The 25,457-nt window shown below is 40.7% G+C and overlaps 1 protein-coding gene across 2 annotated transcripts; it reads left to right on the plus strand.

Moving 5' to 3' along the window:
- The first annotated feature begins 1,116 nt into the window (after positions 1-1,116).
- On the plus strand, positions 1,117-15,729 carry CPOX (coproporphyrinogen oxidase). Of its 2 annotated transcripts, none has more exons than XM_086410718.1 (7): positions 1,117-1,841; positions 4,137-4,280; positions 5,372-5,482; positions 6,092-6,233; positions 8,620-8,838; positions 12,669-12,773; positions 13,698-15,729. In XM_086410718.1, exons 1-7 carry the CDS (start codon positions 1,301-1,303, stop codon positions 13,783-13,785), a joined length of 1,350 nt encoding a protein of 449 aa, XP_086266844.1. In that variant the 5' UTR covers positions 1,117-1,300; the 3' UTR covers positions 13,786-15,729. The 2 variants fall into 2 exon arrangements, with proteins under 2 accessions (XP_086266844.1, XP_086266853.1); XM_086410727.1 differs by lacking the exon at positions 1,117-1,841 and adding an exon at positions 3,888-3,908.
- The last annotated feature ends 9,728 nt before the right edge of the window (positions 15,730-25,457 follow it).

Consider the following 25,457-nt stretch of genomic DNA (forward strand, 5'->3'; position numbering starts at 1 on the left):
CTGTAACACTAGTCCAACCCAGGGCTGTTGCACTGATCTGTCCATGGGCTGTAAAGCTGGTCTATCGGCTGCTTCAAATTTTTGTTGTGAGGCGACAGAACCGGAGGAAATTACAAATTCCGTCAACAGTACAATACTTTGCTTTTCTTATTCCTAAAATAATTGAGTGGGCACTGTATAGGCAAGGCCTGGGAAGATTTTAATGCTAGGCCTGTGCTATGTAGTTGACTCCAGAAATTCTTTTCTCAGAATTCTCCTATGGGCCCAATTATAGCTTTTCTTACTCCCTTTAAAAACTAGTTCATCGAAACTGGAGCTGATTATACAGAGTAAAATAAGCCAGAAAGAAAAACACCAATACAGTATACTAACACGTATATACGGAATTTAGAAAGATGGTAATGATAACCTTGTATGCAAGACAGCAAAAGAGACACAGATGTATAGAACAGTCTTTTGGACTCTGAGGGAGAGGGTGGGATGATTTGAGAAAATGGCATTGAAACATGTATAATATCATATAAGAAACCAATCACCAGTCCAGGTTTGATGCAGGATACAGGATGCTTGGAGCTGGTGCACTGGGATGACTCAGAGGGATGGTATGGGGAGGGAGGTGGGAGGGGGGTTCAGGATTGGGAACACGTGTACACCCATGGTGGATTCATGTTGATGTATGGCAAACCAATACAATATTGTAAAACAAAACAAAAACAAAAAAACTAGTTCATCGGTAAGGAGTTTCCCAGGCTCCCCCCACAATCGTCCAAGCTCTAGAAGCCTTAGAGGACTAGAATTGGGAACAAAGGGAAACACAAGAGTCAGGATTTGCAACTCGATTTAAAAATAAAAGTTGGGGCAGGGGTCTCTGGCCATATTTCTACTCTGCTTAGCCCTTGGCTCGGCCAGCCATATTTTGCCTTCTCCTTGTGATTGGTTGAACCGACAGAGGTTGTATGTGATAAGAGGGCCTGTTTTATCTCTGCCTTCGCTTTCCCTGCCCTCTCCTACCCAGCACCCCAGCTCTCCTCCCATGGGATCCGCCCTTCTGGGGACGCTGGATTCTTTTATCTCGCAGGCGCGCCCCTGCAGGCGGCGATAGGAGCCGGGACTACAGATCCCGGCATTCCTCACTTCCCGCCCGCCGCCGCCGCCTCCGCCGCCGCGGGGGATCGACCCGGTAGTATCTCTTCTCCAGCAAAGGGTCCCAGTACCGGCGCCACTTGCCACTGGGGATCTTGGGGGATTCAGGGGCCGGCCTGCGGGAGGCGGGCACTGCTCAGGGTGACAGCGCGAGAGCATGGCCATGAATCTGCGCTGGTTGAGCGCGGGTCCCTGCTGGCGCGCGGTGCGGGGCGCTTGCGGGGAGCTGCGCGCCTACGGGGAGCTGCGCGCTTGGTCCCCGCGCTGCGCAGCCGGACGCCTGTGCCGCCCGCCTGGTACCGCTTGCGGCGAGCAGAGCCGCGGGCTGGGGTACGGACCCCCCGTGGGAGGCGGCTCCCGGCTGAGAACTCGGCTAGCCGCGGGGCTCGCGGGGCTGGTGGGACTGGCCGCCGTCGCCTTCGGGCACGTGGAGCGGGCCGAGATGGTGCGCAAGAGCTCCGGGGCGCAGAGCGCATCTCTCGGCAGGCCCGAGGAGGAGGACGATGAGCTGGCCCGCCGCTGCCGCTGCTTCATGGCCCCGCCGGTGACCGACCTGCGCGAGCTGCGGAGGAGGCCGGACGACATGAAGACCAAGATGGAGCTGCTGATACTGGAGACCCAGGCCCAGGTGTGCCAGGCGCTGGCACAGGTGGACGGGGGCGCCCGCTTCTCTGTGGACCGGTGGGAGAGGAAGGAAGGTGAGGAGGTCGGCCCCTAGTGGGGGGTGGAGATGGGGAAAAGAGGTCGGGTTTTAGTTTGCGGGGAGAAAATGACTCAGAATAAGGAATGGGAGTAAGGAAGGGGTACCTACATAGCGGCTGCCAGGTTAAAAAGGTTCACCTTTAAAACGGTTGACATTGACAGGGTCATCAGCCCTCAGCTTGCAGGTGTGGACCCAAACCTGCTGTCACTCTAGTACTGGACATTTCAAAAATCTGCAATTTTATATGGCACTTCTCAAAGAAGTCTTAAGATCAGTTTTAACCCACAGGCAAGGATGCCCAAGGTTGTAATTCAGCATAGATTTGTCTCTACATTTTATCTCTTTCTCCGGGTTCGTTTACCCATTCTCCTTCTCTGGAGATGGAAAGAGAAAGCCTTTTCCTTACTGTCAGCTAGACTCCTCCTGCTGAGGGTGTTGTGTCATTGTGTCTTTTACCCAGGTTTCGCAAGAAATGGCTAGCAGTTCAGCCAAGTGCACCCGTTATATTTCCTGCTAGAAGAATCTTTACCTCAGTTGGCAGAATACTGAAGTATTAAAGCCCAGTTCTTATAGAGTCATATATTCATGTTATTACCTATACGGTGAAACCCTGTATCTTGGTTATAAACTTAAAGGATTTTTGATCCTTCTTACCTGGAAATACTACAGCAACTTCTTATCAGCTGGTTTTGGATTGTGATATTGACACATTTATTTTAAATGAAACTAAATCTGGTTTTCTTAGTGTTTTCCATCTTGTAGCTTTTTTTTTGTAAGCCTTCTTTTTTTTTTTCCTGGCCTTGCCTCGTGGCTTGTGGGACCTTAGTTCCTTGACCAGGGACTGAACCTTGGCCCTCAGCAGTTACAGTTCAGAGTCCTAACCACTGGACTGCCAGGAAATTCCCTATCTTGTAATGTTTATAAGTGAAGACTGTTGATTCAGGAGACAACCTAGACTGGCTGTGTGACCTTCGAAAGTTACTTTTTGTGCCTCTGTTTCCTCATCTATGAAATGAAATTTTATATGAGGGTATTGTAACGATAAAATACCATGACTATATATGAACTGCTGCAGATACTGTTTGATGCTTAGAAAGCACTTAGACAAATTGTTTGGGCCATTTGCTAGTTGTGTGTTTCTGGAGATGGTGTTTTGCTTTCTGGGCCTCAGTTTTCTCATTTGAAATATACAAGGATTGTACTGGATCCCATCCAGCTCTAAAAATTCTTAGAAATAAAACAAGCCAAACATGAAACTTCAGGAAACAATTAATTCTAGTGTCCTAAAAAACAAACATACCAGCTACTGGGAGTAAAGCTCATACTGACTCTTTGCAACCCCAGGGGCTGTAGCCCCCCAGACTCCTCTGTCCAAGGAATTCTCCAGGCAAGAATATTGGAGTGGATTGCCATTTCCTTCTCCAGGGGATCTTCCCCACAAAGGGATCGAACTGTTTCTCTTACGTTTGCTGCATTGGCAGGCGGGTTCTTTACCACTAGCACCACCTGAGAAGCCTTAAAGGTCATACACCTAAATGTTAATATGTATCTCACTCAGTTTAAGCCTCCGAATCCCTTAAGCATTCAAATATCTACTGTTTTTTAATTACCTCTAAACAAAATGAAAAGGCAAACAGCACACTTGAGAGAAAAACAATTGAAACAATATGGAACTCTTAAATTTGGTAGTAATAGAACATTCTTCAAATATATTCATTCCAGTTTTTAATCTTAGTTTTCTCACATCCCATAACAAATAGATGCCATTCTGATTGGTCTTATTTAAAGGGAAACTATTTCAGTAATTTAGAGGATGATGTAAGGATGTAGGGGCTTCCCAGGTGGCTCAGTGGTAAAGAATCTACCTGCTAATGCAGGAGATATGGGTTCCAAGCCTGGGTTGGGAAAATCCCCTAGAAAAGGGAATGGCAACCCACTCCACTATTCTTGCCTGGAAAGTCCCATGAACAGAGAAGCCTGGCGAGCTACAGTCCATGGGGTTGCAGAGAGTCAGACAGGACTTAGCAACTAAACAACAACAAACAATGACGTAGAAGAAATGGTGATGTGAAGAGTTAAAATATTTGCTAATAGTCAATAGAAAATATCATAGTGCTAAGCTGGTTATCTCATTTTATTGTACTTAACAATTATAATATACTGATACTATGGACGATTTGGAAAGTAGAGAAGGAAGATAACTCCTAATCCCACTTTCTTCTTGCAGCAGTAGTTTTCAGCTTTGCACATACTCTTACCTTCTCTCCTCATTTTACATTTCTCTTCACAGGAGGTGGTGGCATCAGCTGTGTACTTCAAGACGGGCATGTTTTTGAAAAGGCTGGGGTTAGCATTTCTGTCGTTCATGGAAATCTTTCTGAGGAAGCAGCAAAACAAATGAGAAGCAGAGGAAAACTACTGAAGACAAAAGATGGTAAATCAGACAATCTCGGTTCAGTTCAGTCCAGTCGCTGAGTCATGTCCGACTGTTCACGACCCCATGGACCACAGCACACCAGGCCTCCCTGTCCATCACCAACTCCTGGAGTCTACTCAAACTCATCTTAAACTCATCTCCATTGAGTCAGTGATGCCATCCAACCATCTGTCGTCCCCTTCTTCTCCTGCCTTCAATCTTTCCCAGTATCAGGGTCTTTTCAAATGAGTCAGCTCTTTGCATTAGGTTGTCAGAGTATTGGAGTTTCATCTTCAACATCAGTCCTTCCAGTGAACACTCAGGACTGATCTTTAGGATCTCCTTGCAGTCCAAGGGACTCTCAAGAGTCTTCTCCAACACCACAGTTCAAAAGCATCAATTCTTCGGTGCTCAGCTTTCTTTATAGTCCAACTCTCACATTCATATATGACTACTGGAAAAACCATAGCCTTGATGAGACAAACCTTTGTTGGCAAAGTAATGTCTCTGCTTTTTAATATGCAGACAATCTCAGCAGCCTTTAATAGTTCCTGCAAACCTTTTCTCTCTATAAGTTTTATTTGTAAAATTAACATTGATTCTGTAAAATTCCATTCAGGTGCGTATACCAGATGAGCCAGTTCACAGTTACTCTTTTTTAATGACAACCCACTCCAGTATTCTTGCTTAAGGAATTCCATTGACAGAAGAACCTTGTGGGCAACAGTCCATGGGGTTGCAAAGAGTCAGACATGACTGAGCAACTAAGCATACACACAAACATGTAGGTATATATATACACACACACACATTTGCACATAGGCACATGTGCTAAAATGTTAACAGTTGTCTGTCTGTGTTCGTTTTTTGACCTTGAGGTGTGTGGGATCTTAGTTCCCTGACCAGGGATTGAACTGCAGGCTTTCGGCAGTCAGAGCGAGGAGTCCTAAGCTCTGGACCACCTGGGGATTCCTTACAATTATTTTTTTAAAATTATGTTTTAAGAGATAAATTAAAAAGCGGCCTTTGAAAATTGATTCAGAAACCATGTCGGAGTTAATTTGTATCAAGCCAGGTGTTCAAGTGCAGTTCTCTGTATTCCTTTCCAGGTAAATTGCCGTTTTCTGCTATGGGCGTGAGCTCTGTCATTCACCCCAAGAATCCTCATACTCCTACTATCCATTTCAACTACAGATACTTCGAGGTGGAAGAAGCGGACGGTAAGCGTCTCAAGCTGTGAAAAGTATTATTGTGCAAAATGAGTATTTTAAAACAGGTTACTAGGCATAACATCTAAAGTTAAGAAAAATTAAGTACAGTCTTAATTGTTTCAGGAGGCACGTGAAGGCTTATTCCTTGGCAGGTGCGATGGATTGTATACACTAGACGTGAAAAGTGAAAGGAGTATTGGCTGGACTCTGATGTCCCCATATTTCCTCCAACACAAGGAATGGTGTAATGCACCTGAACCAAAAGTGCACATAGGGGTCTTTGCAGATAGCAGTTTATTATGAACAAAGGGAAACCTCACGGGCCCTGTTAAGTTGCCATTGAGAACTTGCTTTTGGAAGTTATTTTCCACATACGTAGCTTTGCCAGTCCCAGTGCATTATCAGTGGCTTTAAGACGGGGTACAGTTGATCATGCCTCGTGATGTAAATATAGTTCCAGCCTCTGTGTGCCATTAGTTGGGCTATTACCCTGTCCAAGCTCTTGAGCAGCGCCTGCCGCTGCTGTGCGTGCCTCTGCAGGTGATGGCACTTAAAGCAATGTGCCTAACTTTTCCTTTAGAGCAGCATCCACTTGAATCACGTGTCTTGATTTCGTAGGTAACACCCTGTGGTGGTTTGGTGGTGGATGTGACCTTACCCCAACATACCTGAACCAAGAGGATGCGGTCCATTTTCACAGGACTCTCAAGGAGGCATGTGACCAGCATGGTCCAGATCTCTATCCCAAATTTAAAAAGTGGTAGGTAAAGTTATTGAACTATTCATGATCCCTACATGTTTACCATTCCTTCTGTAGCTGCTGAAGGCACTACTGTGTCACTACATACTTTTTGCAGCTTATGAAGGTTGAACTGTTTTCTTTGCCCAGCAGAAGTGAGATACCAGTTTTACATGGTTTTAATGTTAAACCAGATGATTAGTATATAAACTTGAAGGTGATCTATGCCTGAGAATCAGAGGCTTTTAATCCTAAGTTGGGATACAGTAAGTCCCCTACAAATAAACAAGTTCCATTCCGAGAGGGCGTTCATAAGTCCAGTTTGTTCATAAGTCCAACAGAGTTAGCCTAGGTACCCAGGTAATATAGTCGGTCATATAGGATTGTACTGGAATAGATTTATAATGTTTTTCACACAAATAATACATAAATAGACAGGAAATAAAACATTTTTAATCTTACAGTACAGTAACTTGAAAAGTACAGCATAGTACCAGCTACAGACTGCCGTTTTTGTGCTTGCTTCTGAGCATCCTGGGCTTGAAATAAGGATACTGAACACTGTGTAGTACTGTACAGTAAAGTGCACAGAAGCACATGTACTTGCAGAGAATGCATGCGTGTGACAGTGTACACCAGACATGGGAACTAACTTAGAAGATTGGGCATGCACAACTGTAGAATCTTTGAAAATTTGCAGCTTGAAGGTTTGTATAAGGGACTTACTGTATTAAATTCTCGCCCCACATGAGGATTATCATCTCGTTGTTGCCATAGAAATGTGTTTGAGCATGGGAAAAGTTGGAGAACTATTAGGGGAGGTGCAAATGTACTGGAGATTTGGGACAAGGAGAACACTGGGATTGGAAGCTTTGTGAAAGAAACTCTTAATGATAAAAGAGTTACCCAGGGTATTTGATAGATATGAAATGGAATCTCTGCATAAGTTATCTGGAATAAGAATAAAGTACTCATCACTGCTTAGAACTAAATGCCATTCTAGAAAAAGGAGGAACAGAAAGGGTTTGGGGTGGGTTGTTTTTTGCTTTGTTTTTAGTGTTAATATTTGTAGAATCTTGCTGTTATTTATGTAAGAATATGGAGTTCGTTTTAAAATCTTCAGAAAAGATAAGATATTTACATAACCTCTTTTTGATTTGACATTGCCACTGAACACTGCACAGCCATGGACACAGAGGTGTAAGAATTGTGTTTTTGTTACATATTAGCTTCCTTCCAGCAGGAGAATGGGATATTCTCTTTTTTTTGGGGTTTGCTTTTATCCCTGTTACTGAAGAACTTTATCTGAGTCGTATTAAGAAAATATCTCAGATACAGGCTAGTTAAAAAGTTTTTAGTGTATTTAGTTAAATCTCTTAATTTCATAATCCCATGAATAGAGATGTGGAAATAATATGATTTCATTAAAGCTGGCTTTACAGCCTTGCTCTGGCTGTTCTTTAACTCTGTTAATAAAATGTATGTGTGGAAAAAAGTCAAGAAGTTGCAGTCAAGGTGAATTATACCAGTGCCTCAGTTCTAGGGATATGTATCTTCTGCCCCTCCCCCCCCGCCGACCTTTTAAAAAATTTTAAACTATTAGGGCTATTTTCACGATAACCTTTCAGTAGTTTTTAGTTTTTGTTTGTACAATTTTTTCTGTTTACAAACCCTTTTATATCGAGATAATGGAAAGAAGTTAACTATTTCCACGAAGTCAGCTGTACCACAGATTTAGCAATTAGGAAGTGACTTAGGAAATCTGCTCTAGTAGGCACAGGTGGGGAAGACTGGAGAACAAAGTGATAGTCTCATGTGCTGGTTCAGAAGGGCAACCTTTAACGTTCTGAGGACTCTTATTCTCTGAACATTTCCTTCCACCAACCCTCCCCTGAGTCACGCATACTGTAGAGTCATCACGTTTTATTGCTGAGAGAGACCTTAGAGGTAATTTACTGATTACCTCTAAGAACTGAATTCAGAGAACTGATTCAGAGAGCTTAGGGGTTAGCACCTGGTCATGGACTTGGTTGGTGTCATTGTTGGTGAAGCGTTCCTGCCTCCTGCAAAAGCAGCAATGCTTCCGAGGGCAGCAGCATCACTTGTTTTAAGAAATACGAGTATTAAGAGCGGACTCTGTTTTTCTTTTCAGTAAAGGTCTTACAATGCCACGTTAGATAGATATGTATTCACTTGCCTACTTGATTTGTAGGTAAAAGTGTAAGTGTTTTCTACATTGGTAATAACTGCAGGAAATCTGTCTAAAAGTCTAGTTTCATTTCAGATGTGGACGAAAAGAAAGGGCACTGTGCTGGCATTAGTCAGGGATGGTGCTATAAGCTGAAATGCTCACACTGATTTTCACACACGTCTCTTTTTCCTTCTGTGGTCTTGCTGTGTTTTCCAGGTGTGACGATTACTTTTTTATAGCCCATCGTGGGGAGCGGAGGGGTATCGGGGGTATCTTTTTTGATGACCTCGACTCTCCATCCAAGGAGGAGGTGTTTCGCTTTGTGCAGAGCTGTACCCAGGCGATCATTCCTTCTTACGTCCCCCTTGTGAAGAAGCACTGTAATGACTCCTTCACTTCCCAGGAGAAGTTGTGGCAGCAGCTCCGAAGAGGACGGTGAGTGAGCGATGAACCCTCTCATGTCATAAGAGGTGGGAGGGTGCAGCGGAGCAACTGTAATAACAGTGGCTGATGGTCATCTTGGGCAGTACTTTGTCAGAGCTGTGTTAATGCTCACCCTGATTTCTTTTCATAACTAGATAAATAACAAAGTGAAGTAAAAAAACACTGTCAAATAGTGTTATAAAAAGAGCAAAGTTTGTTTAATCTGTCTGTACATTAGAGACTCATATTAGGCTTATAGTAAGTACTTGTTGAATTTAATTCGGCTGATTTCTTTTAGTTTGTCTTCAAACAATACCTTCCAACCTTCTGCCAAGGTAGGAGAATCATTTAATGTTTTTGCTGCTTTGTAAATTCTGAATCATACCTTTTTTTGTTTAACTTCAGGTTTTCATGGAAGTCATTATAATGAAAATGATTGTTTTAGAAATTGTTAGTTAGGGAACTGTAATGATATTTGTTTGTTATGGAACTGTTCATATGTGCTGGCCAGTACATTAGGCCGTTTGCATCTAATTTTCATCACAAACCTGTGGAATTGGTATAACTATCATCATTTTACAGATGATAAAACTTAGTGAAGTAAGTCCCTTGCCCAAGTTTACACAGCTGGTAAATCAAAGATCCCAGATGTGGAACCAGGTCATTGTGCCTTCAAAACTTGCAGACCTTCTTCCATGTGAATGGTTAAGCAGTTAGTGTTTCCAGCCACGGTGCTCACTTTGGCCACCCTGCTTTGTGCGCTGAGTTGGTGAGCTCAGTTGGATGACCCACGTGAGGGCATCTTCAGCTGGGGTGTGATTGTGGATCTGCTGCAGATTAGCCACTGTTTCTCATTACCATCTTAATCGCATGTGTTCTACTGGTCCATGCCTACAAAAATGGATTTTCTCATTTATATTAATTCTGTCCTGAGCATATGAAGCTTTGGGAACTTAAGGAGATACGGCTAATGCCCTGAAAACGTTCACTTAGATACTGTTCCAAGTCTTAAGATAAATGTTTGTTGTTTACTCTTTCTTAGAACTGCCTGTGCCTGCCTGCTCCCTGTGTATAAAACTCGGGAAAATGAGAATTTCATTGTGTTCTCGTCAGACATTTATTAAACAGGGGCATTTTTTTTTTAGGACGGGTGTGTTTTTTGGTCCTATGGTTTCCCAAATACACCCTTACTCCTCCTTCCCTTTCTCTTGACATTTATCGTATGCCCCCATGGCTAGGGCCCACGCTGGGCAGAGATGTTCACAGTTTAGTAGGGAAGACCATCCCAAGAGGGTAAATTAAAACTCTGGAAGAAATGAAAACGTAAAACAACAAAAAAAGAGAAACTAAAAATTAATAGATAAATAAACCAAACTCTGTGGAAAGTGCAGTGTTCTAGTTTTACGTGAGATTTCTTATGCAAAGCCAGCAGGGTTTGTGACTACTTATGAGGTGAAGCCTTTAAAACTTTTTGGACATAGGAATAATGTCTTATTCTGTTTATTATTGTTATTAATTGACAGCGTATTTTGAGAGTTCCATTTGTGTGTATCATTGCATGTCGTGTTTTTTGAATTTGGCAGAATTCAGAAATTTGGCAGGGGTGTTAGGCTAATTTTCTGTGGTGTGGTGGGTGACGATACTTTCAAAGAGAGGCCCCTTCTACTGTCCTTATCTCTGGGCCTTAAAATGGCAGTCAATTCTGGGACTTAAGATAACCCCAGCTCTTTTTTTGTGGTTTTGAGCCCTGACGTCACTTTCTTACGTGGCATTCATAACCCATTATCTATATTACTTTTCCCCACTTCCTGTCGCCCCCAAATACAACTTTCCCCTGTGGTGGTCAGGCTGCTTATCTTTTGACTTTACAGCCTCTTTGGCAATCTCATTTAGTCTTGTGGTGGTACACTGGTAATGAACCTGCCTGCCAATGCAGGAGAGGCGGGTTGGGTCCCTAGGTCGGGAAGATCCCCTGGAGGAGGAAATGGAAACCCACTCCATTATTCTTGCCTGGGAAATCCCATGGACAGAGAAGTCTGGCAGGCTACAGTCCATGGGGTCGCGAAGTGTCAGGTACGATTGAACACACGTGCCTGCCCTCAGTTACTTCTGTTCTCTCCCCACACCTTGAACCTCCAGTCTTGGAAGGTTCTTTTCTAGTTTCTTTTTCAGAGAAACTAAACATCTGTAACTTGTTTTGTTGTATTTTGGGACAGGGAAACAGGATACAAGGTAGATATCAGTTATATTAAAGGGAATGGCTGAGGTTCATAGTTTACAGATATCTCGGAGTGGATAAATGTATGGAAAGGATCGGAAAGATCAGATCTAAGCAAAACCTGGTGAAAGTCAGGCTAATACACAGGAAGGAACATTCCTGTTGAGTGAATGTTGAAGGAACATTTCCTGTTCACTCATACAGGAAAGCAGCACAAGGATTCGCTCATGAGCACAAGAGGCTCATTTGGGAGCTCCTTACAGGGGTCTCTGAACAAGACATCAGTACAAATAGAGAATCACAGCCATCCCTTAAATATCACGGTTCAGAAAGATAACATCAGGGGTGAGAAAGGGAGTTGAGAGACTGATGTTTTTTTTTCCTGTGGTCTTAGGAAGAAGTTAAGAAGATTCACTTAAGTTATCTTTTGAAACAGACTAAAGAAGGTATTAGTTATTAGTGCACAAAACTTAGTCGTTGATAAATGATGAGAAGTAGAAAGGGATCCATGAATGTAACTTATTAAGTTTTCTCAGAGCCATTGGCAAGTTTCCACAGTGAAGGGTGCTTTCTAAAAATTGAAGCACTGTCGGAATCTAGAGAATATATATATATATATTTTAGTTGTGATTAAATTACAGTAACCAGTGCATTAATGATAATAATATCTGAGGGAAGTTTGGACCAAGAGAGTAGTTTTTGAAGGAGTTGAGAAATGATTTGAAGGGGGAACTGTTTGTTGAAATTTTTGGCTTTATGAGTCATTTTCAATTCTTTTGGCTAGTAGAAATGATCTTTTTGAAATATCTCTAAGAAGTTGGAGACAAAAGACCCTTTTATAAAGAATCTTTTGATGTTAAAGGAAATCACAGATTTTTAAGCTAGACAGAGTTTAGATATGACTCTGTGTCTGTTAATGGAAGACTTATATCCTGAACCAGGTTTTAGTTGATGTTAAGGATATTTTTCTAAGAAAATAAAGCTAAGCACTGCAACTCAAATCACTACTACCTGTCATTATGACTTTTGTCATCAATCTGCAAAGACAGAATTATATGACTGCTTATTAATGCTATTAACTACTTTAAGGAAAGGAAATATCTGGGATATGTTAGTAACTATAGATGATAGAGTTCTGTTAACTGTTCTTGGCTTTTCAGTTACAAGAACTTTACACTGTCTTAGTTCATGTGAGTTATTAGCAGTAGAATGAAGTCTTTGACTCAAACATCTCAGACTGTATGGGAGACCCAGAGAGAGCTGCTCTATCCTGATAAAGGGTGCCATTTGCTTTTCTTGTTTTTGTGCCTTCAAGTTCTAAGCTTTGTGTTCATTCTGTTTATTTATTGGAAAACATAACCTTATTGTTTTGTAACTGCTGTGTGCTGGGGCTGAATCTATATCCTCTTGTTTGCTGGGTAGAATACCCTTTTCTTTACGCCTGTCCGGATGGAGAAAAGTCAGCTGATGAGACTGGTGTTTCCTGTGCCAGTTACAGCTGATGGGGTGGGGCTGGTGGGAAGATGCCCACCAACCCCCACACACCTTCCCAACCCATCAACCCCCCATGAAGTATAAGACTATACTCACCAGCTCTTAATCTTTTTTGATGTCTTCATCTCAGGTATGTAGAATTTAACCTGCTGTACGATCGGGGTACAAAGTTTGGCCTCTTCACTCCGGGATCCAGGATTGAAAGCATCTTGATGTCTTTACCTCTCACTGCCCGGTAAGCATAACTCATGAGAATGATAGTTACTCCCCACCCCCCCAGTCCTCTGACCCCTACAAAGCATGAACATTGATACCACAAATAGCTTTCCTAAAGACTTCCTTGGTTTTGACTTTGCTGTCTTTATAAGAAAATCACAGGCAAAAAAGGAATAGGCAACAGCCTGCAATATGTATATGACCCCAAGAGCCCAAGATATTTATTATTCAACCCTTTTCAGGGAAAGTTTGCTAGTTGTTTTAGTTGCTAAGTCGTGTCTGACTCTGCGACCCCATAGACTGTAGCCTGCCAGGCTCCTCAGTCCATGGGATTTCCCAGGCAAGAATACTGGAGTAGGTTGCCATTTCCTTCTTCAGGGGATCTTCCTGATCCAGGAATTGAATCCGTGTCTCTTGCCATCAGTGAAGCCCAAAGTTTGCCAGCCCCTGGTCTAAACTAGTGTTTACCAGAGTTCATACTACAGTTTAGCCATTTTCACCATTGTTTATATATTTGTATATAATCTGACATATTATTTACTTAAATTTTATACTCATATTTTTCAGAGAGAAGATTAAAGGCAAACCAACATTTTTGTCATGAATAGAAATGAACACATTAAAATAAAAGAAAAAGTACTAAGCTAAAAAAAAAGTTTGCCCATGGATCATCTGAGGTTCTATACTTCACAAAACCCTAGATTGTAATAAAAGTGTGTTTTGGCTCTGGAGTATTAATATTAGCTAGACTATGCTCCAAGAATTATTAAGAAACTTTATTTCTTTAGCAGCAAATATTTTTTGAAAGCTTAGTGAAGACAAAGAGTTAGAGGACTTTTTATTACCCTTAGAATTTTATTTAGTTTAGATAAAGAGGTGTGTATGTTGTTATTTATTTTTTATTGTTATTACATGTGTTTGCTTCTGTTTTGAACCTTCATAGATGGGAGTACATGCATTCACCCTCAGAGAACTCTAAAGAAGCTGAAATTCTGGAAGTTTTGCGCCACCCGAGGGACTGGGTGCCTTGATGCAGACAGAGCAGCCTTCCTGGGGCCTGGGGGACACTCAGTGCACTTCCTGATCCACTGGCCGACACCACCCCCACGGTGTGGCACGTAGTTACCTGTGTTTTAGAGCTCAAGTCTTCTTTGTCTACCCTGGAGTCTGCCTCCTTGACAGGTGGTGAAATGTGTGTTAAGCACTGGAAGCTTCCGCCAGATGCTGTTGGTGGGTGGTGAGGTGGCACCTTGTCAACTGGTTGATGTAAAAACTCATTTGTACTTTAGAATCATTTTATATGACAAGTTTACAAACAAGGACATTGTATTTCCAAGAATTGGTTAAGGGGATCTAACTATTATAATTTGTTTCAGGAAACTTCTCATGTTACTTTTACTTCATGTATTTTTTAAAGATTTAGTTTCTGCCACAAAAATCTGTTTTGGGGTAAATTTTATTTTCATTAATTCAATAAGATTTAGAATGGTAATTTTAGAAAGCTGCTGGAAACGAAGGTAAAAATTTTACTTTGTCATTGCTGAAGTTTCTTAGATCATAATCTTTATATCTTTAGAAACCATAATTTGGTAAAATATTCATTTTTATAATGATAGATATTTAGAAACACTGGAAATTTTCTTAATTTCTGCATGTGTTACAATTCAGTGATTACCTACAGTTAACTGTAAAGTAACATCACTGTTATTTAAACAAGAAATATCTAAGTGGCAGTTTTGATTTTTGTCCATGTTGAAAGTCTATGCACTTTTCAGCATGAAAGCTTATATCCTTGAATTCTGATATTTGCACACTTCTATTCCAGACACTTCTATACAGAGATTTAGACTAAGGACAATCTGGGGGATTTGTGAATTTAGGGAATGTTTCTCATTTAGGAAGTGAGAAACATTTTCCTTCTCTAATTAGAGCAGACAACTAATGTAAGAAGCATGTAGGCATTTTATAAACATATTTCTTAGAAGATGGATGAATTGAAATCACCCTCTTTTTAAATTAGAGATTCTGCAAGTCTTAACTTTGCTCCTAAGAGAAAATCACAACAGAGTTTCTGAGACTTCTTTTTTCAAATAATAATATGAATGTATTTTATTCATAATATATTGTAGTTTATAAGGAATGGTATCTCCCTACACGTTATTGAGCATTATTTTGGAATATGTTGAATGTATGGTTGCGTGTGACTCTTCAGAGCTTGAAGATGTGTGACTTCTTCAGTTCTCTTCCCACAAGTATGCTGATAAATTTTGTTATGAAGTATAACTAAGGAAGGTTTGTATTTTTCATTTTTTCTAGGATAGTTGATTTAGGAAAGATGAATATTTTTTAGTACTAAAACCATAATTCCTCATTCCTAAATATTTTAGCCAAGAAAAATGTAAGTTTTGTACTTGAGTTTTCATAGCAGGTTTATTCTCAATAGCCATTTGGAAATAACACAAATGCCCGTCAGCAGGTAAATGGATAACCAGGTTATAAGATATCCTTATGTTAAAATACTACTCAACAATGACAGGAAACGTCTACTGATAAATGCAGCAACATGGGTGAATATCAGAAAATGGTTATGCTAAGTAAAAGGAACCAGACACAAAAGAACACACTCACTGTATGACTGCATTATATGAAAACCTAGAAAAGTCAAAACTCTTTAACAAGAGAAAGCATATCAGTGACTGCCAGGGGCTGGGTAGGGAAATTCACTGTGAAAGGGAACAGAAGAATGTTTTGAAGTGATGCAGATATTCGGTGTATTGATTGTGGCACTGATACCAGACTGTATACATTTATCAGAGCTCATTGAGCTGGACACTTAAAATCATGGAATTTTATTTTGTTTATGACTTATAATTCAACAAAGTCAGACAAATGAAAAAAAATATTATTAGGCATATAGGAGCAAATGTTCAGTATACTTTGGTTTGCCTTTTACAATAAAAAGTCCCTATCATATAGATCTGCCAACCTTGTGTTTGGGGTTATTGGGCTCTGGGCATTGGACTAATATAAATTTCATAAATTTTGGGTACATGTCAGTTTTTTTATACTCTTCGGTAATCTTGTCTTTTTCTTACAGATGAGACTATAGGGGAAAAAGTAGCAGAATTGCATAAGTATTGGAAAATCATTCTGCGGTTATTCAAAGTGAATTTTTTTTTCAAATGTGTATTGATAGAGCCTGCTGGAGGCCCAGGGTACACCTCTAAATGCCTTGGACACCTAACTGCTGCTGTCTCACACGTTATATTGATGGTCATAAAGGGTAGAAATTTGGGGGAGGGATATAAATGCTTTGGAGCAAATTTCTAACCTCTACTTTATGACTGTATTCTGCTTACCCACCTGTTCAACTGAGTAATTAATGAGATAAAAACTTCTGCATGCTAAAGAGTGTCAGATTAGAAGACCAAATAATCTTTTTTTTTTTTTTAAATGCTTTATCCTTCCACGAGTCATTTGCTGTTACAGTTCATCACGGCTGGAATCGTGTTCGGGTTTGTTTTACTCACGTCTGTGCCTGGTTAGGCTGACTCAGAGGATAGGCTCAGCTCCCATGGTGGATCTAGTGTCTGCAGGTGGCTCAGAGCACACGTTCCGCCCAGCAAGGCAGAGGCGGTGTCTTCTGATCTCAGCCCAGAGGCTGTGCAGCGTCGCTTCACCTTCTTTTAGTTACCAGTGAGTCACTAAGAATGACTCCTGATCCACAGGGGCAGGAACTGTACCCCAGCTCTCAGTGGGAGGTGTGCAATTGTGTGATTCTCAAAATCACAGAATAGATTTGTGCAATTGTGTGATTCTCAAAACCACAGAATAGATTTGGCACCCCTCCCTCATTGCCCTAGTCAAATCCTGTTGCGTCCCCCTTTGAAGTGTTTCTTTCCCCACCTCTGTCCACTGCTATCACTGCTTTGGTCCCACCTTCCCTCTCACCTGAATGTTTGCAATCTACCACCTGCCCTTGGTCACTCTGACCTCCATCCTCTCCCTATAATACTTCACTGAACCCCATAATTGTGCCCTCAAATGTACTGAGCAGCCTTCCTTCTCCTACAGAGAAGTTTCTAAGCTCAGTCTGATAGTGAAAGCCATCCACCATCTTTTCCCAGATCTGTCAGCCTTAACTTCTGTTTCCACCCTCCCCTGTGTGGCATTCTCAGACTCATGTCACCACCCCACGTTTTTCTGAGCATTTCATAAGTTTCTACTATCCGACCTGTGCTCAGGCTGCTGCTATCTCTGTTTGGAGTCTCTGTCTCCTTCAGCACAGTTTAGTCATCACAGTCTGTATTCGTATAGTCATTCAGTGTACACTATACTTATTTCAAAATATTTAAGATGAGTCTATCCATGGGGTCACACAGCAGAGCATCCTCATTTATAACATCTACCTTTGGAATGACGTGTCAACCTTTTCCTTTCAGCATTGTTTTACAACATTATACTGTGGCATTGATAGCTTACGGTGAATGAGGTTGGATTCATGATCTCTGAAGAAGTTTTAGCTTTGGGACCAGGGACCAGCCTTGATCACTCAAGAGCTTTTGTGTAGCAGTTTTATAAAAATGTAAAGAAGGGCAGAGAGAGCTTCTGACATAGACATCAGAAGGGGAACAGAGAATGCCCCACTCTCTAGTCTTAGCAAGGCCTTATATACTTTTATCAGACCCACTCCCCCAACATGCATCTTAAATTAACAAGCTTAGAGTTGACAACAGAAAGGTCTCACCAGGTGGGCTCCCACAGTATACAAGTTTTAAGAATAAGATTAGTCAGAAGGTTCTTGTTACGGAGAAACATCCTTGAGCAAGATACATTGTTATATTAACTAAGACAAAGCAATGTAGAAAAAAAGTTTGTCCTTTTCTCCTTGAGCGCCTCAGACCCCTCTCTCCTCCTTGAGACCCTGGACTTAACCTACCTAGGAATTTTGGCTTCCTTTAGAACTGTCTCATTCCTGGTCTGTGAAGACAGAAGTTCCCAGTATACATCTTTTAAGAACCCATTTAGAAATTGTTTTCAAGAGTGTTTGTATTGTTCCTGTCAAATATTAACTATGTATTCGAAATCCCACATTTATAGAAAGTTGCTTCTTTCCAAATAAACATATAAATTCTACTTTCATAATAGACTTAAATTAGCATATTCAAGTTAGTGAAGCTTAGACATTTACAATCTACAATTACTGATTATCTTTGTGTTATGACCTGAAACTGGCATGGGTCGCACAAAGTAAACCTCTCAGACCTGTTTCTATAGGTGGTTTTACTCTACACACACCCCACATCCACTGGCAGAGCAAGGTGATTAAACTGTTCCCATCTTCTAATCGGCACACTTGATTTTGATTCTAGAAGTTAAACATATTAGTATTTTAAAGTATCCTTCACTTACTAATTCCTGTTCACATTTCAAAACATGTTTGAATGTAACACTTGACATACTCTAATCCACCATAGTTTCAATCAGTTGACACAAATTCAGTCACTTAGGAATGCAAGTTGACTTTGTGGTCATGTAAGAGTTGCTGCATCAACTCTGTCATGAATGTATTTTCTTATGAGATGGTTAGGGAGGTTCCAAACTAAAGTTCACAATTAAGTTGTATTAGTTGAGAATTGATGCTTTTGAACTGTGGTGTTGGAGAAGACTCTTGAGAGTCCCTTGGACTGCAAGGAGATCCAACCAGTCCATTCTGAAGGAGATCAGCCCTGGGATTTCTTTGGAGGGAATGATGCTAAAGCTGAAACTCCAGTACTTTGGCCACTTCATGCAAAGAGTCGACTCATTGGAAAAGACTCTGATGCTGGGAGGGATTGGGGGCAGGAGGAGAAAGGGACGACAGAGGATGAGATGGCTGGATGGCATCACTGACTCGATGGACGTGAGTCTGAGTGAACTCTGGGAGTTGGTGATGGACAGGGAGGCCTGGCGTGCTGCAATTCATGGGGTCACAAAGAGTCGGACACGACTGAGCGACTGAACCGAACTGAGTTGAAGTCTCTGTTATTTAACAGCAAGTGAATAATGGATTTTTAGAGTAAAAGTCTTCCTAGTTGTTCATCTGTGCTTGCATGTGTGTGTGCATACTAAGCCACTTCAGTTGTGTCTGATTCTGTTCAACCTTATGGGCTGCAGTCTGCCAGGCTCTGTCCACAGGCAAGAGTACCGGAGTGGTTTGCCATGTCCTCCTCTAGGGGATCTTCCCAACCCAGGGATTGAACCCATGTCTCTTATGTCTCCTGCATTGGCAGGTGGGTTCTTTAGCACTAGCACCACTTGGGAAGCCCTTATCTTATGCTTACGTATGATAAAATGTGCTTCTGTTTTTTGATTTGATGAGGCATCCTGAGGCTTTTAGAATACTCCATGCTTGCTGCTTGACATCTTTCTAACCATGAGTATAATATGCAAAATTTTGACCCAATTTATCCATTCTTTTAGTTCAAGTTGTAGTTTAACTGTGAAAAATAATTTGGTAGATATTCTCAATATTTAATATTGTCAACTGAAAAAAGTACACAAGTAAAAGTTGAGAGTCATGTTTTATTTGGTGACCTTACTGAACATTTTATAGCCCAGGATGGCAACCTCTTAGATAGCTCTGAGAAATAGTTACAAAGAGGAAAGGGGGCAGCCAGGATATAGGGGAGTTTTTGCTGGAAAAAAAAGTAGTCAAACATCCATAGATTACTGTAATCACAAAAAATCCCAGATATCTTAAGGTAGTGATTTTAGTGCTTTTCTATGTATGAGGAGATGCAAGAGTCTGGGCTCACTGAAATTATTCCGTTGACATACATCTTAACTAACGCCAGTATTTGGTTTTTTTCCATCCTGAGTTCCCTTCAGGATGTACTGTTGGGGGTGGCTGCAGAGGTTGATAGCTTTATGGCCAAAACTTCCTTGTTCACAGAAATGTAGGTTACATTGTCCATAGTATGAATACAAATTAACTTACTAACTTATGCTGAGTAACTTTTAATTCTTTAGTGTGTACTTGATCTTAGGCTATTAAACAAGAGGATGGCTTTAAAATACTGTGAATATATCTCAAGGAAACAACACACACTTCCTTTTCATCTTCACCTCCCTCTTATTTGATGAAGTGAGGAAGATATGGTATCTCTCTTGTAATAGCAAAAGGTGGTCTGCTCAGCTCCACCTAGCTTTGTTTTCTGTGCTCCCTCGGACAGAATTCCTGATTCTCAGAATCTGAGCAGAAGAGCATGGTTGCTGCTTTATGTCACTACATTTGAGGTGGCGTGTTAAACAGCAGTGGATAACTAGAAGACGTTGTGTGCTGAGTCATTCAGCCGTGCCCGACTCTTTGCAACCTGATGGACTGTAGCCCACCGGGCTCCTCTGACCATGGAATTCTCCAAGCAAGAATACTGGAGTGGGTAGTCATTCCCTTCTCCAGAGAACAGATTGAGTGTCATTTAAAAAATGAGAAGAGTGAATTTGGTGAGCTTGGCATGCCTGCAAGGCACCTACACCTGTATTTGGAGATGTGAGTCTAAAGCTCAAGAGAGAGAAGTTAAGTCTAGAAATATATATTTACCAATTGTTTGTGTGAAGGTCTTAATTGAAAAAATAGGTGAGCCATCTGGAGAAGCAAGTGTAATGTAATAAGAAAGAGTCAAAGACTGAACTGGGGGCAGAGAAATGAGCAGGGAGAAAGGTGTCAACAAAGGGTCCTGAGAGTAGCTCCCTGAACAAATGGAATAGGGAGGAAGGGAATCAAAAAGGACAAGTTAGGTGTGATTGTAATTAAGGGTTAGAATGTTACTATGTTTCTACATAGACTATATTAAAATAATACATGCTACAATAAACATGTTTGATAACTTAGGAATTAAGTTCAGATTTTTAGAAATGATCTTAGTCTATAAATTACCAAGGTTTTCTCAGGTACTAAAATATGTTAGGTAATAAAATTATTTTCATTGCCGTATATTGGATAGTGTCTTTAGTTTCTCAGTGTAGTTAGTTGCACAGTTCACTCAGTCGTGTCCGACTCTTTGCGACCTCATGAATCGCAGCACTCCAGGCCTCCCTGTCCATCACCAACTCCCGGAGTTCACTCAAACTCAAGTCCATTGCGTCGGTGATGCCATCCAGCCATCTCATCCTCTGTCGTCCCCTTCTCCTCCTGCCCCCAATCCCTCCCAGCATCAGAGTCTTTTCCAATGAGTCAACTCTTCACATGAGGTAGCCAAAGTACTGGAGTTTCAGCTTTAGCATCATTCCTTCCAAAGATATCCCAGGCTGATCTCCTTCAGAATGGACTGGTTGGATCTCCTTGCAGTCCAAGGGACTCTCAAGAGTCTTCTCCAACACCACAGTTCAAAAGCATCAATTCTTAAGTGCTCAGCTTTCTTCACAGTCCAACTCTTCACATCCATACATGACTACTGGAAAAACCATAGTCTTGACTAGACGGACCTTTGTTGGCAAAGTAATGTCTTTGCTTTTGAATATGCTATCTAGGTTGGTCATAACTTTCCTTCCAAGGAGTAAGCGTCTTTTAATTTTATGGCTGCAATCACTATCTGCAGTGATTTTGGAGCCCCCAAAAATAAAGTCTGACACTGTTTCCACTGTTTCCCCATCTATTTCCCATGAAGTGATGGGACCAGATGCCATGATCTTCGTTTTCTGAATGTTGAGCTTTAAGCCAACTTTTTCACTCTCCTCTTTCACTTTCCTCAAGAGGCTTTTTAGTTCCTCTTCACTTTCTGCCATAAGGGTGGTGTCATCTACATATCTGAGCTTATTGATATTTTTCTTGGCAATCTTGATTCCAGCTTGTGCTTCTTCCAGCCCAGTGTTTCTCATGATGTACTCTGCTGCTGCTGCTGCTAAGTTGCTTCAGTCGTGTCTGAGTCTGTGCGACCCCATAGACGGCAGCCCACCAGTCTCAACCGTCCCTGGGATTCTCCAGGCAAGAACACTGGAGTGGGTTGCCATTTCCTTCTCTCTGCATATAAGTTAAATAAGCAGAGTGACAGTATACAGCCTTGATGTACTCCTTTTCCTATTTGGAACCAGTCTGTTCTATGTCTGTCCAGTCCAACTGTTTGTGACCCCATGGACTGTAGCCCACCAGGCTCCTCTGTCCATGGAATTCTCCAAGCAAGAGTACTGGAGTGGGTAGTCATTCCTTTCTACAGGGGATCTTTCTGACTCAGGGATCGAACTCAGGTCTCCTTCATTGCAGGTGGGTTCTTTACCATCTGAACCACCAGGGAAGCCCAGTTTCTCAAGTTTGTGTTTAAATATGAAATTCTTTAGCGTGTCCCTGATAGTTCACTTGGTAAAGAATCCGCCTGCAATGCTGGAGACCTGGGCTCGATCCCTGGGTTGGGAAGATCCCCTGGAGAAGGGAAAAGGCTTCCCACTCTAGTATTCTGGCCTGGAGAATTCCATGGACTGTATAGTCTGAGGGGTCGCGGCCATGACTGAGCGACTTTCACTCACATGAAATTCCTGAAGGAACCAGTAGGTGGAGCCCGTTTGCTCAAGAACATCTAACCCTGTGTTGAGTTTTGTTTTTGTTTTGCTGGTGGGTGTTGAGAAATTGAAGAGAAAGGGAGCAGGGTGATGAGAGAGACATAGAACAAGACAGCAAAAGAGGAGAGGGAGGCAGGAAAAGGGAGGAGATGAAAGAGAATGCAGATCTCTCCTTCGCTGAACTGTGGTATAGTCGGAGAGACTATCTAAAGGAGTTATCACACATTTAATCAAGCATAGTTAATTCCACTATGATGTTTCTGTCTTATCAAATGGCTCCACCCTGTTTCACTTCTCTTAAAGACAAAGAGATTCTAAAGTTGGCAATGTCTATAATCCGAATAATTTTGAATGTCTAAAGCAGGGTCTTCATCTTGAGTTCCTACAGAATTTCTGAAGTGTGAGTTGCCTGAAATCATGAGAAAATGTGTGCCTTTTTCTTTGAGTTCCTGATGTTAACTTGACTCAAAAGGATGCATAATCCTGAAAAGATGGAGCACCACTCATCTGAATCGAGAGGGTGTCTATGCTCGGGGGAGGGAGTGAGGGGTGGACGTGTGATAGTTCTGTGAGGAAAAATAAGAAAACACCCTCTCTTCAAAAGTTCTATTTTTATGTGTAATGTAATTATTTGTCCATAATAAATTAGTACATTAATGCATATATTCACAAATAAAGATATTGGGGGAGTATTAAAATTAATGACATCAAAATTTCAAAGATTTCTGGTAAAAATAGTGTACATTTTTGTCCTTTTAAAGGACTAAAAATGAAGTTGGAGAATTCAGAAAGCAGAATATCTTGATAAATCAAAGGAAGAAAAAGATAACAATAAAGTTTGTTTTCTTACCCCAGGCTGGAGTCACCAGGGAGGAAATGAAAGTATGCTAATGTCTCATCAGTTTTAGAGGGACTAATGGATACTGTCTAAAAGAAATGGAGACTGTAGATGTTAAATAAAGATATTGTAGTAGAGATGTTCATTGGAATAAAAATATAAACTAGGATTATCCATAAAACTCACAAACATAATATGAGGTGAAAAAAGCAACCTGTAGAATAAAACATGCAGTTTGATTCCATTTGTATAAAATTCAGAAGATGCAAAGCTAGGCCATAAACTGCATTTAGGTGAAAAAACTAAGGAAAAGCCAAGGACAAATACATTTCTGGTGAGTGGGGAAAAGGACTGAGGCAAAGCTTCCAAGAGCTTCAAAATTAGCAGTGTGCTATTTCTTAGCTGGATTCTTGTATGCAAGCAGCCATTTCAGTATACCAGGGGGATTTTCCTTAATATCTTCATATTTTCTAAATATTAAAAAACAGTAAACGTTTAATTATACCCTTTAAGCTAGGGCAGAAAGATTCTTTTACTTTGATACCAGCATGTATCTACTTCTGTGAGTTTTCCTTTTGGCATCCTGATATGTGTTTCTTTAAAAATCAAGTATTTTTCCCTAATATTTAAATCAGTGTCAATACTTTATGGAAATTTTGGAAAACAGCTGTATCAAAAGGAAATAATCGTCACATTTTGTACCACTGTTCAGAAATAACTATAACCATAACCACTTACTATTTTGGTGTAGTTCTTTCTAGCTGCCTCATGTAAATTTGAATTTAGTAAAGTCATACTGTATATACAATTTTGCATACTAATTTCCCCCCTTAACTTTATATCTTAAACACTTCCCTCTGTTATTTAAAATCTTCAAAAATACAGGACAGGCTGGCACCACAATAGGGGTTTTCTTGAAAAGTGACCTCCTGACTGAGGACTTTTCCCTCAAGGGAATTTCACCTACAGCTGGGCAGGAAATTCAAGAGCTCTTTTCTAGAAAACAATTTCATAGAATAGTTCTAGACAAAAAAAAAAAAAGCTTTACCCCTAGGAGGGATCTTTGGCATTTTCACCATGCACAACTATTTTCTTATCCTGCACCCTCATAACCCCCGACATCTCGCGTTTTCAGTCCAATTTTTGTTGCCTTTTTAAGATCATAGATCATCAGATATTTGAGGAAAACTTCCAAATATAAGAGAGAGAAGCAGAGAAAACAGACATCTCTAATTAATATTCTCAGAAAAGAGATTGAGCTGATCATTTAATAATATAGAAGTTAACAGAAGATAGATCTAAAAGTTTTAAAACAAGTTGCTTTTGTAGATCAGGACTACGGATAGATGACCAGGGGACAGAGAATTGCTACATTTCATTATAAACCTTTATTCCTATTTGATTTTTTAAAATTTATTTTATTTTTTAACTTTACAATATTGTATTGGTTTTGCCATATATCAACATGAATCTGCCACAGGTATACATGTGTTCCCCATCCTATTTGATTTTTTAACTGCTAACATTTATCAGATTAATTTAAAAGTAAAGGCCGTGAATTTTTTTAAGATCTCACATTTTATTTAAGATCTCAAAACCCTTATCATTCTGTATACTTTTCCATCATATAGTTGTTTCTTTTTTTTTTTTGAAGTTTGAGAAGATTTATTTTATTAAAATTTTTTGTCTTTTTTAAAAATTTATTTTAATTGGAGGCTAATTACTTTACAATATTGTGGTGGTTTTTGCCATACATTCACATGAATCAGCCATGGGTTTACATGTGTTCCCCATCTTGACCCTCCCTCCCACCTCCCTCCCCATCCCATCCCTCTGGGTCATCCCAGTGCACCAGCCCCAAGCACCCTGTATCCTGTATCACGGACTGGTGATCTATTTCACATATGATAATATACATGTTTCAGTGCTATTTTCTCAAATCATCCCACCCTTGCCTTCTCCCACAGAGTCCAAAAGACTGTTCTTCACATCTGTGTCTCTTTTGCTGTCTCGCATATAGGGTCATCATTACCATCTTTCTAAATTCCATATATATGCGTTAATATACCGTATTGGTGTTTTTCTTTCTAATGTACTTCACTCTGTATAATAGGCTCTAGTTTCATCTACCTCATTAGAACTGATTCAAATGCATTCTTTTTAATAGCTGAGTAATATTCCATATTCAAAAGCAGAGACATTACTTTGCCAAGGAAGGTCCATCTAGTCAAGGCTATGGTTTTCCCAGCAGTCATGTATGGATATGAGAGTTGGACTGTGAAGAAAGCTGAGCGCTGAATAATTGATGCTTTTGAACTGTGGTGTTGGAGA

Source organism: Bos grunniens, chromosome 1 (genome assembly GCF_055505025.1).
Source record: "Bos grunniens cultivar Pamir isolate PY7600 chromosome 1, Bosgru_T2T1.0, whole genome shotgun sequence".
Classification (NCBI taxonomy): Eukaryota; Metazoa; Chordata; class Mammalia; order Artiodactyla; family Bovidae; genus Bos; species Bos grunniens.

Bases quoted from the DNA above. Each gene is read 5' to 3' on its own strand.
- CPOX (XM_086410718.1), top strand. From the start codon at position 1,301: ATGGCCATGAATCTGCGCTGGTTGAGCGCGGGTCCCTGCTGGCGCGCG. The intron at 6,234-8,619 runs GTAGGTAAAGTT...TGTGTTTTCCAG, and splicing joins TATCCCAAATTTAAAAAGTG to GTGTGACGATTACTTTTTTA. The intron at 8,839-12,668 runs GTGAGTGAGCGA...TCTTCATCTCAG, and splicing joins CAGCAGCTCCGAAGAGGACG to GTATGTAGAATTTAACCTGC.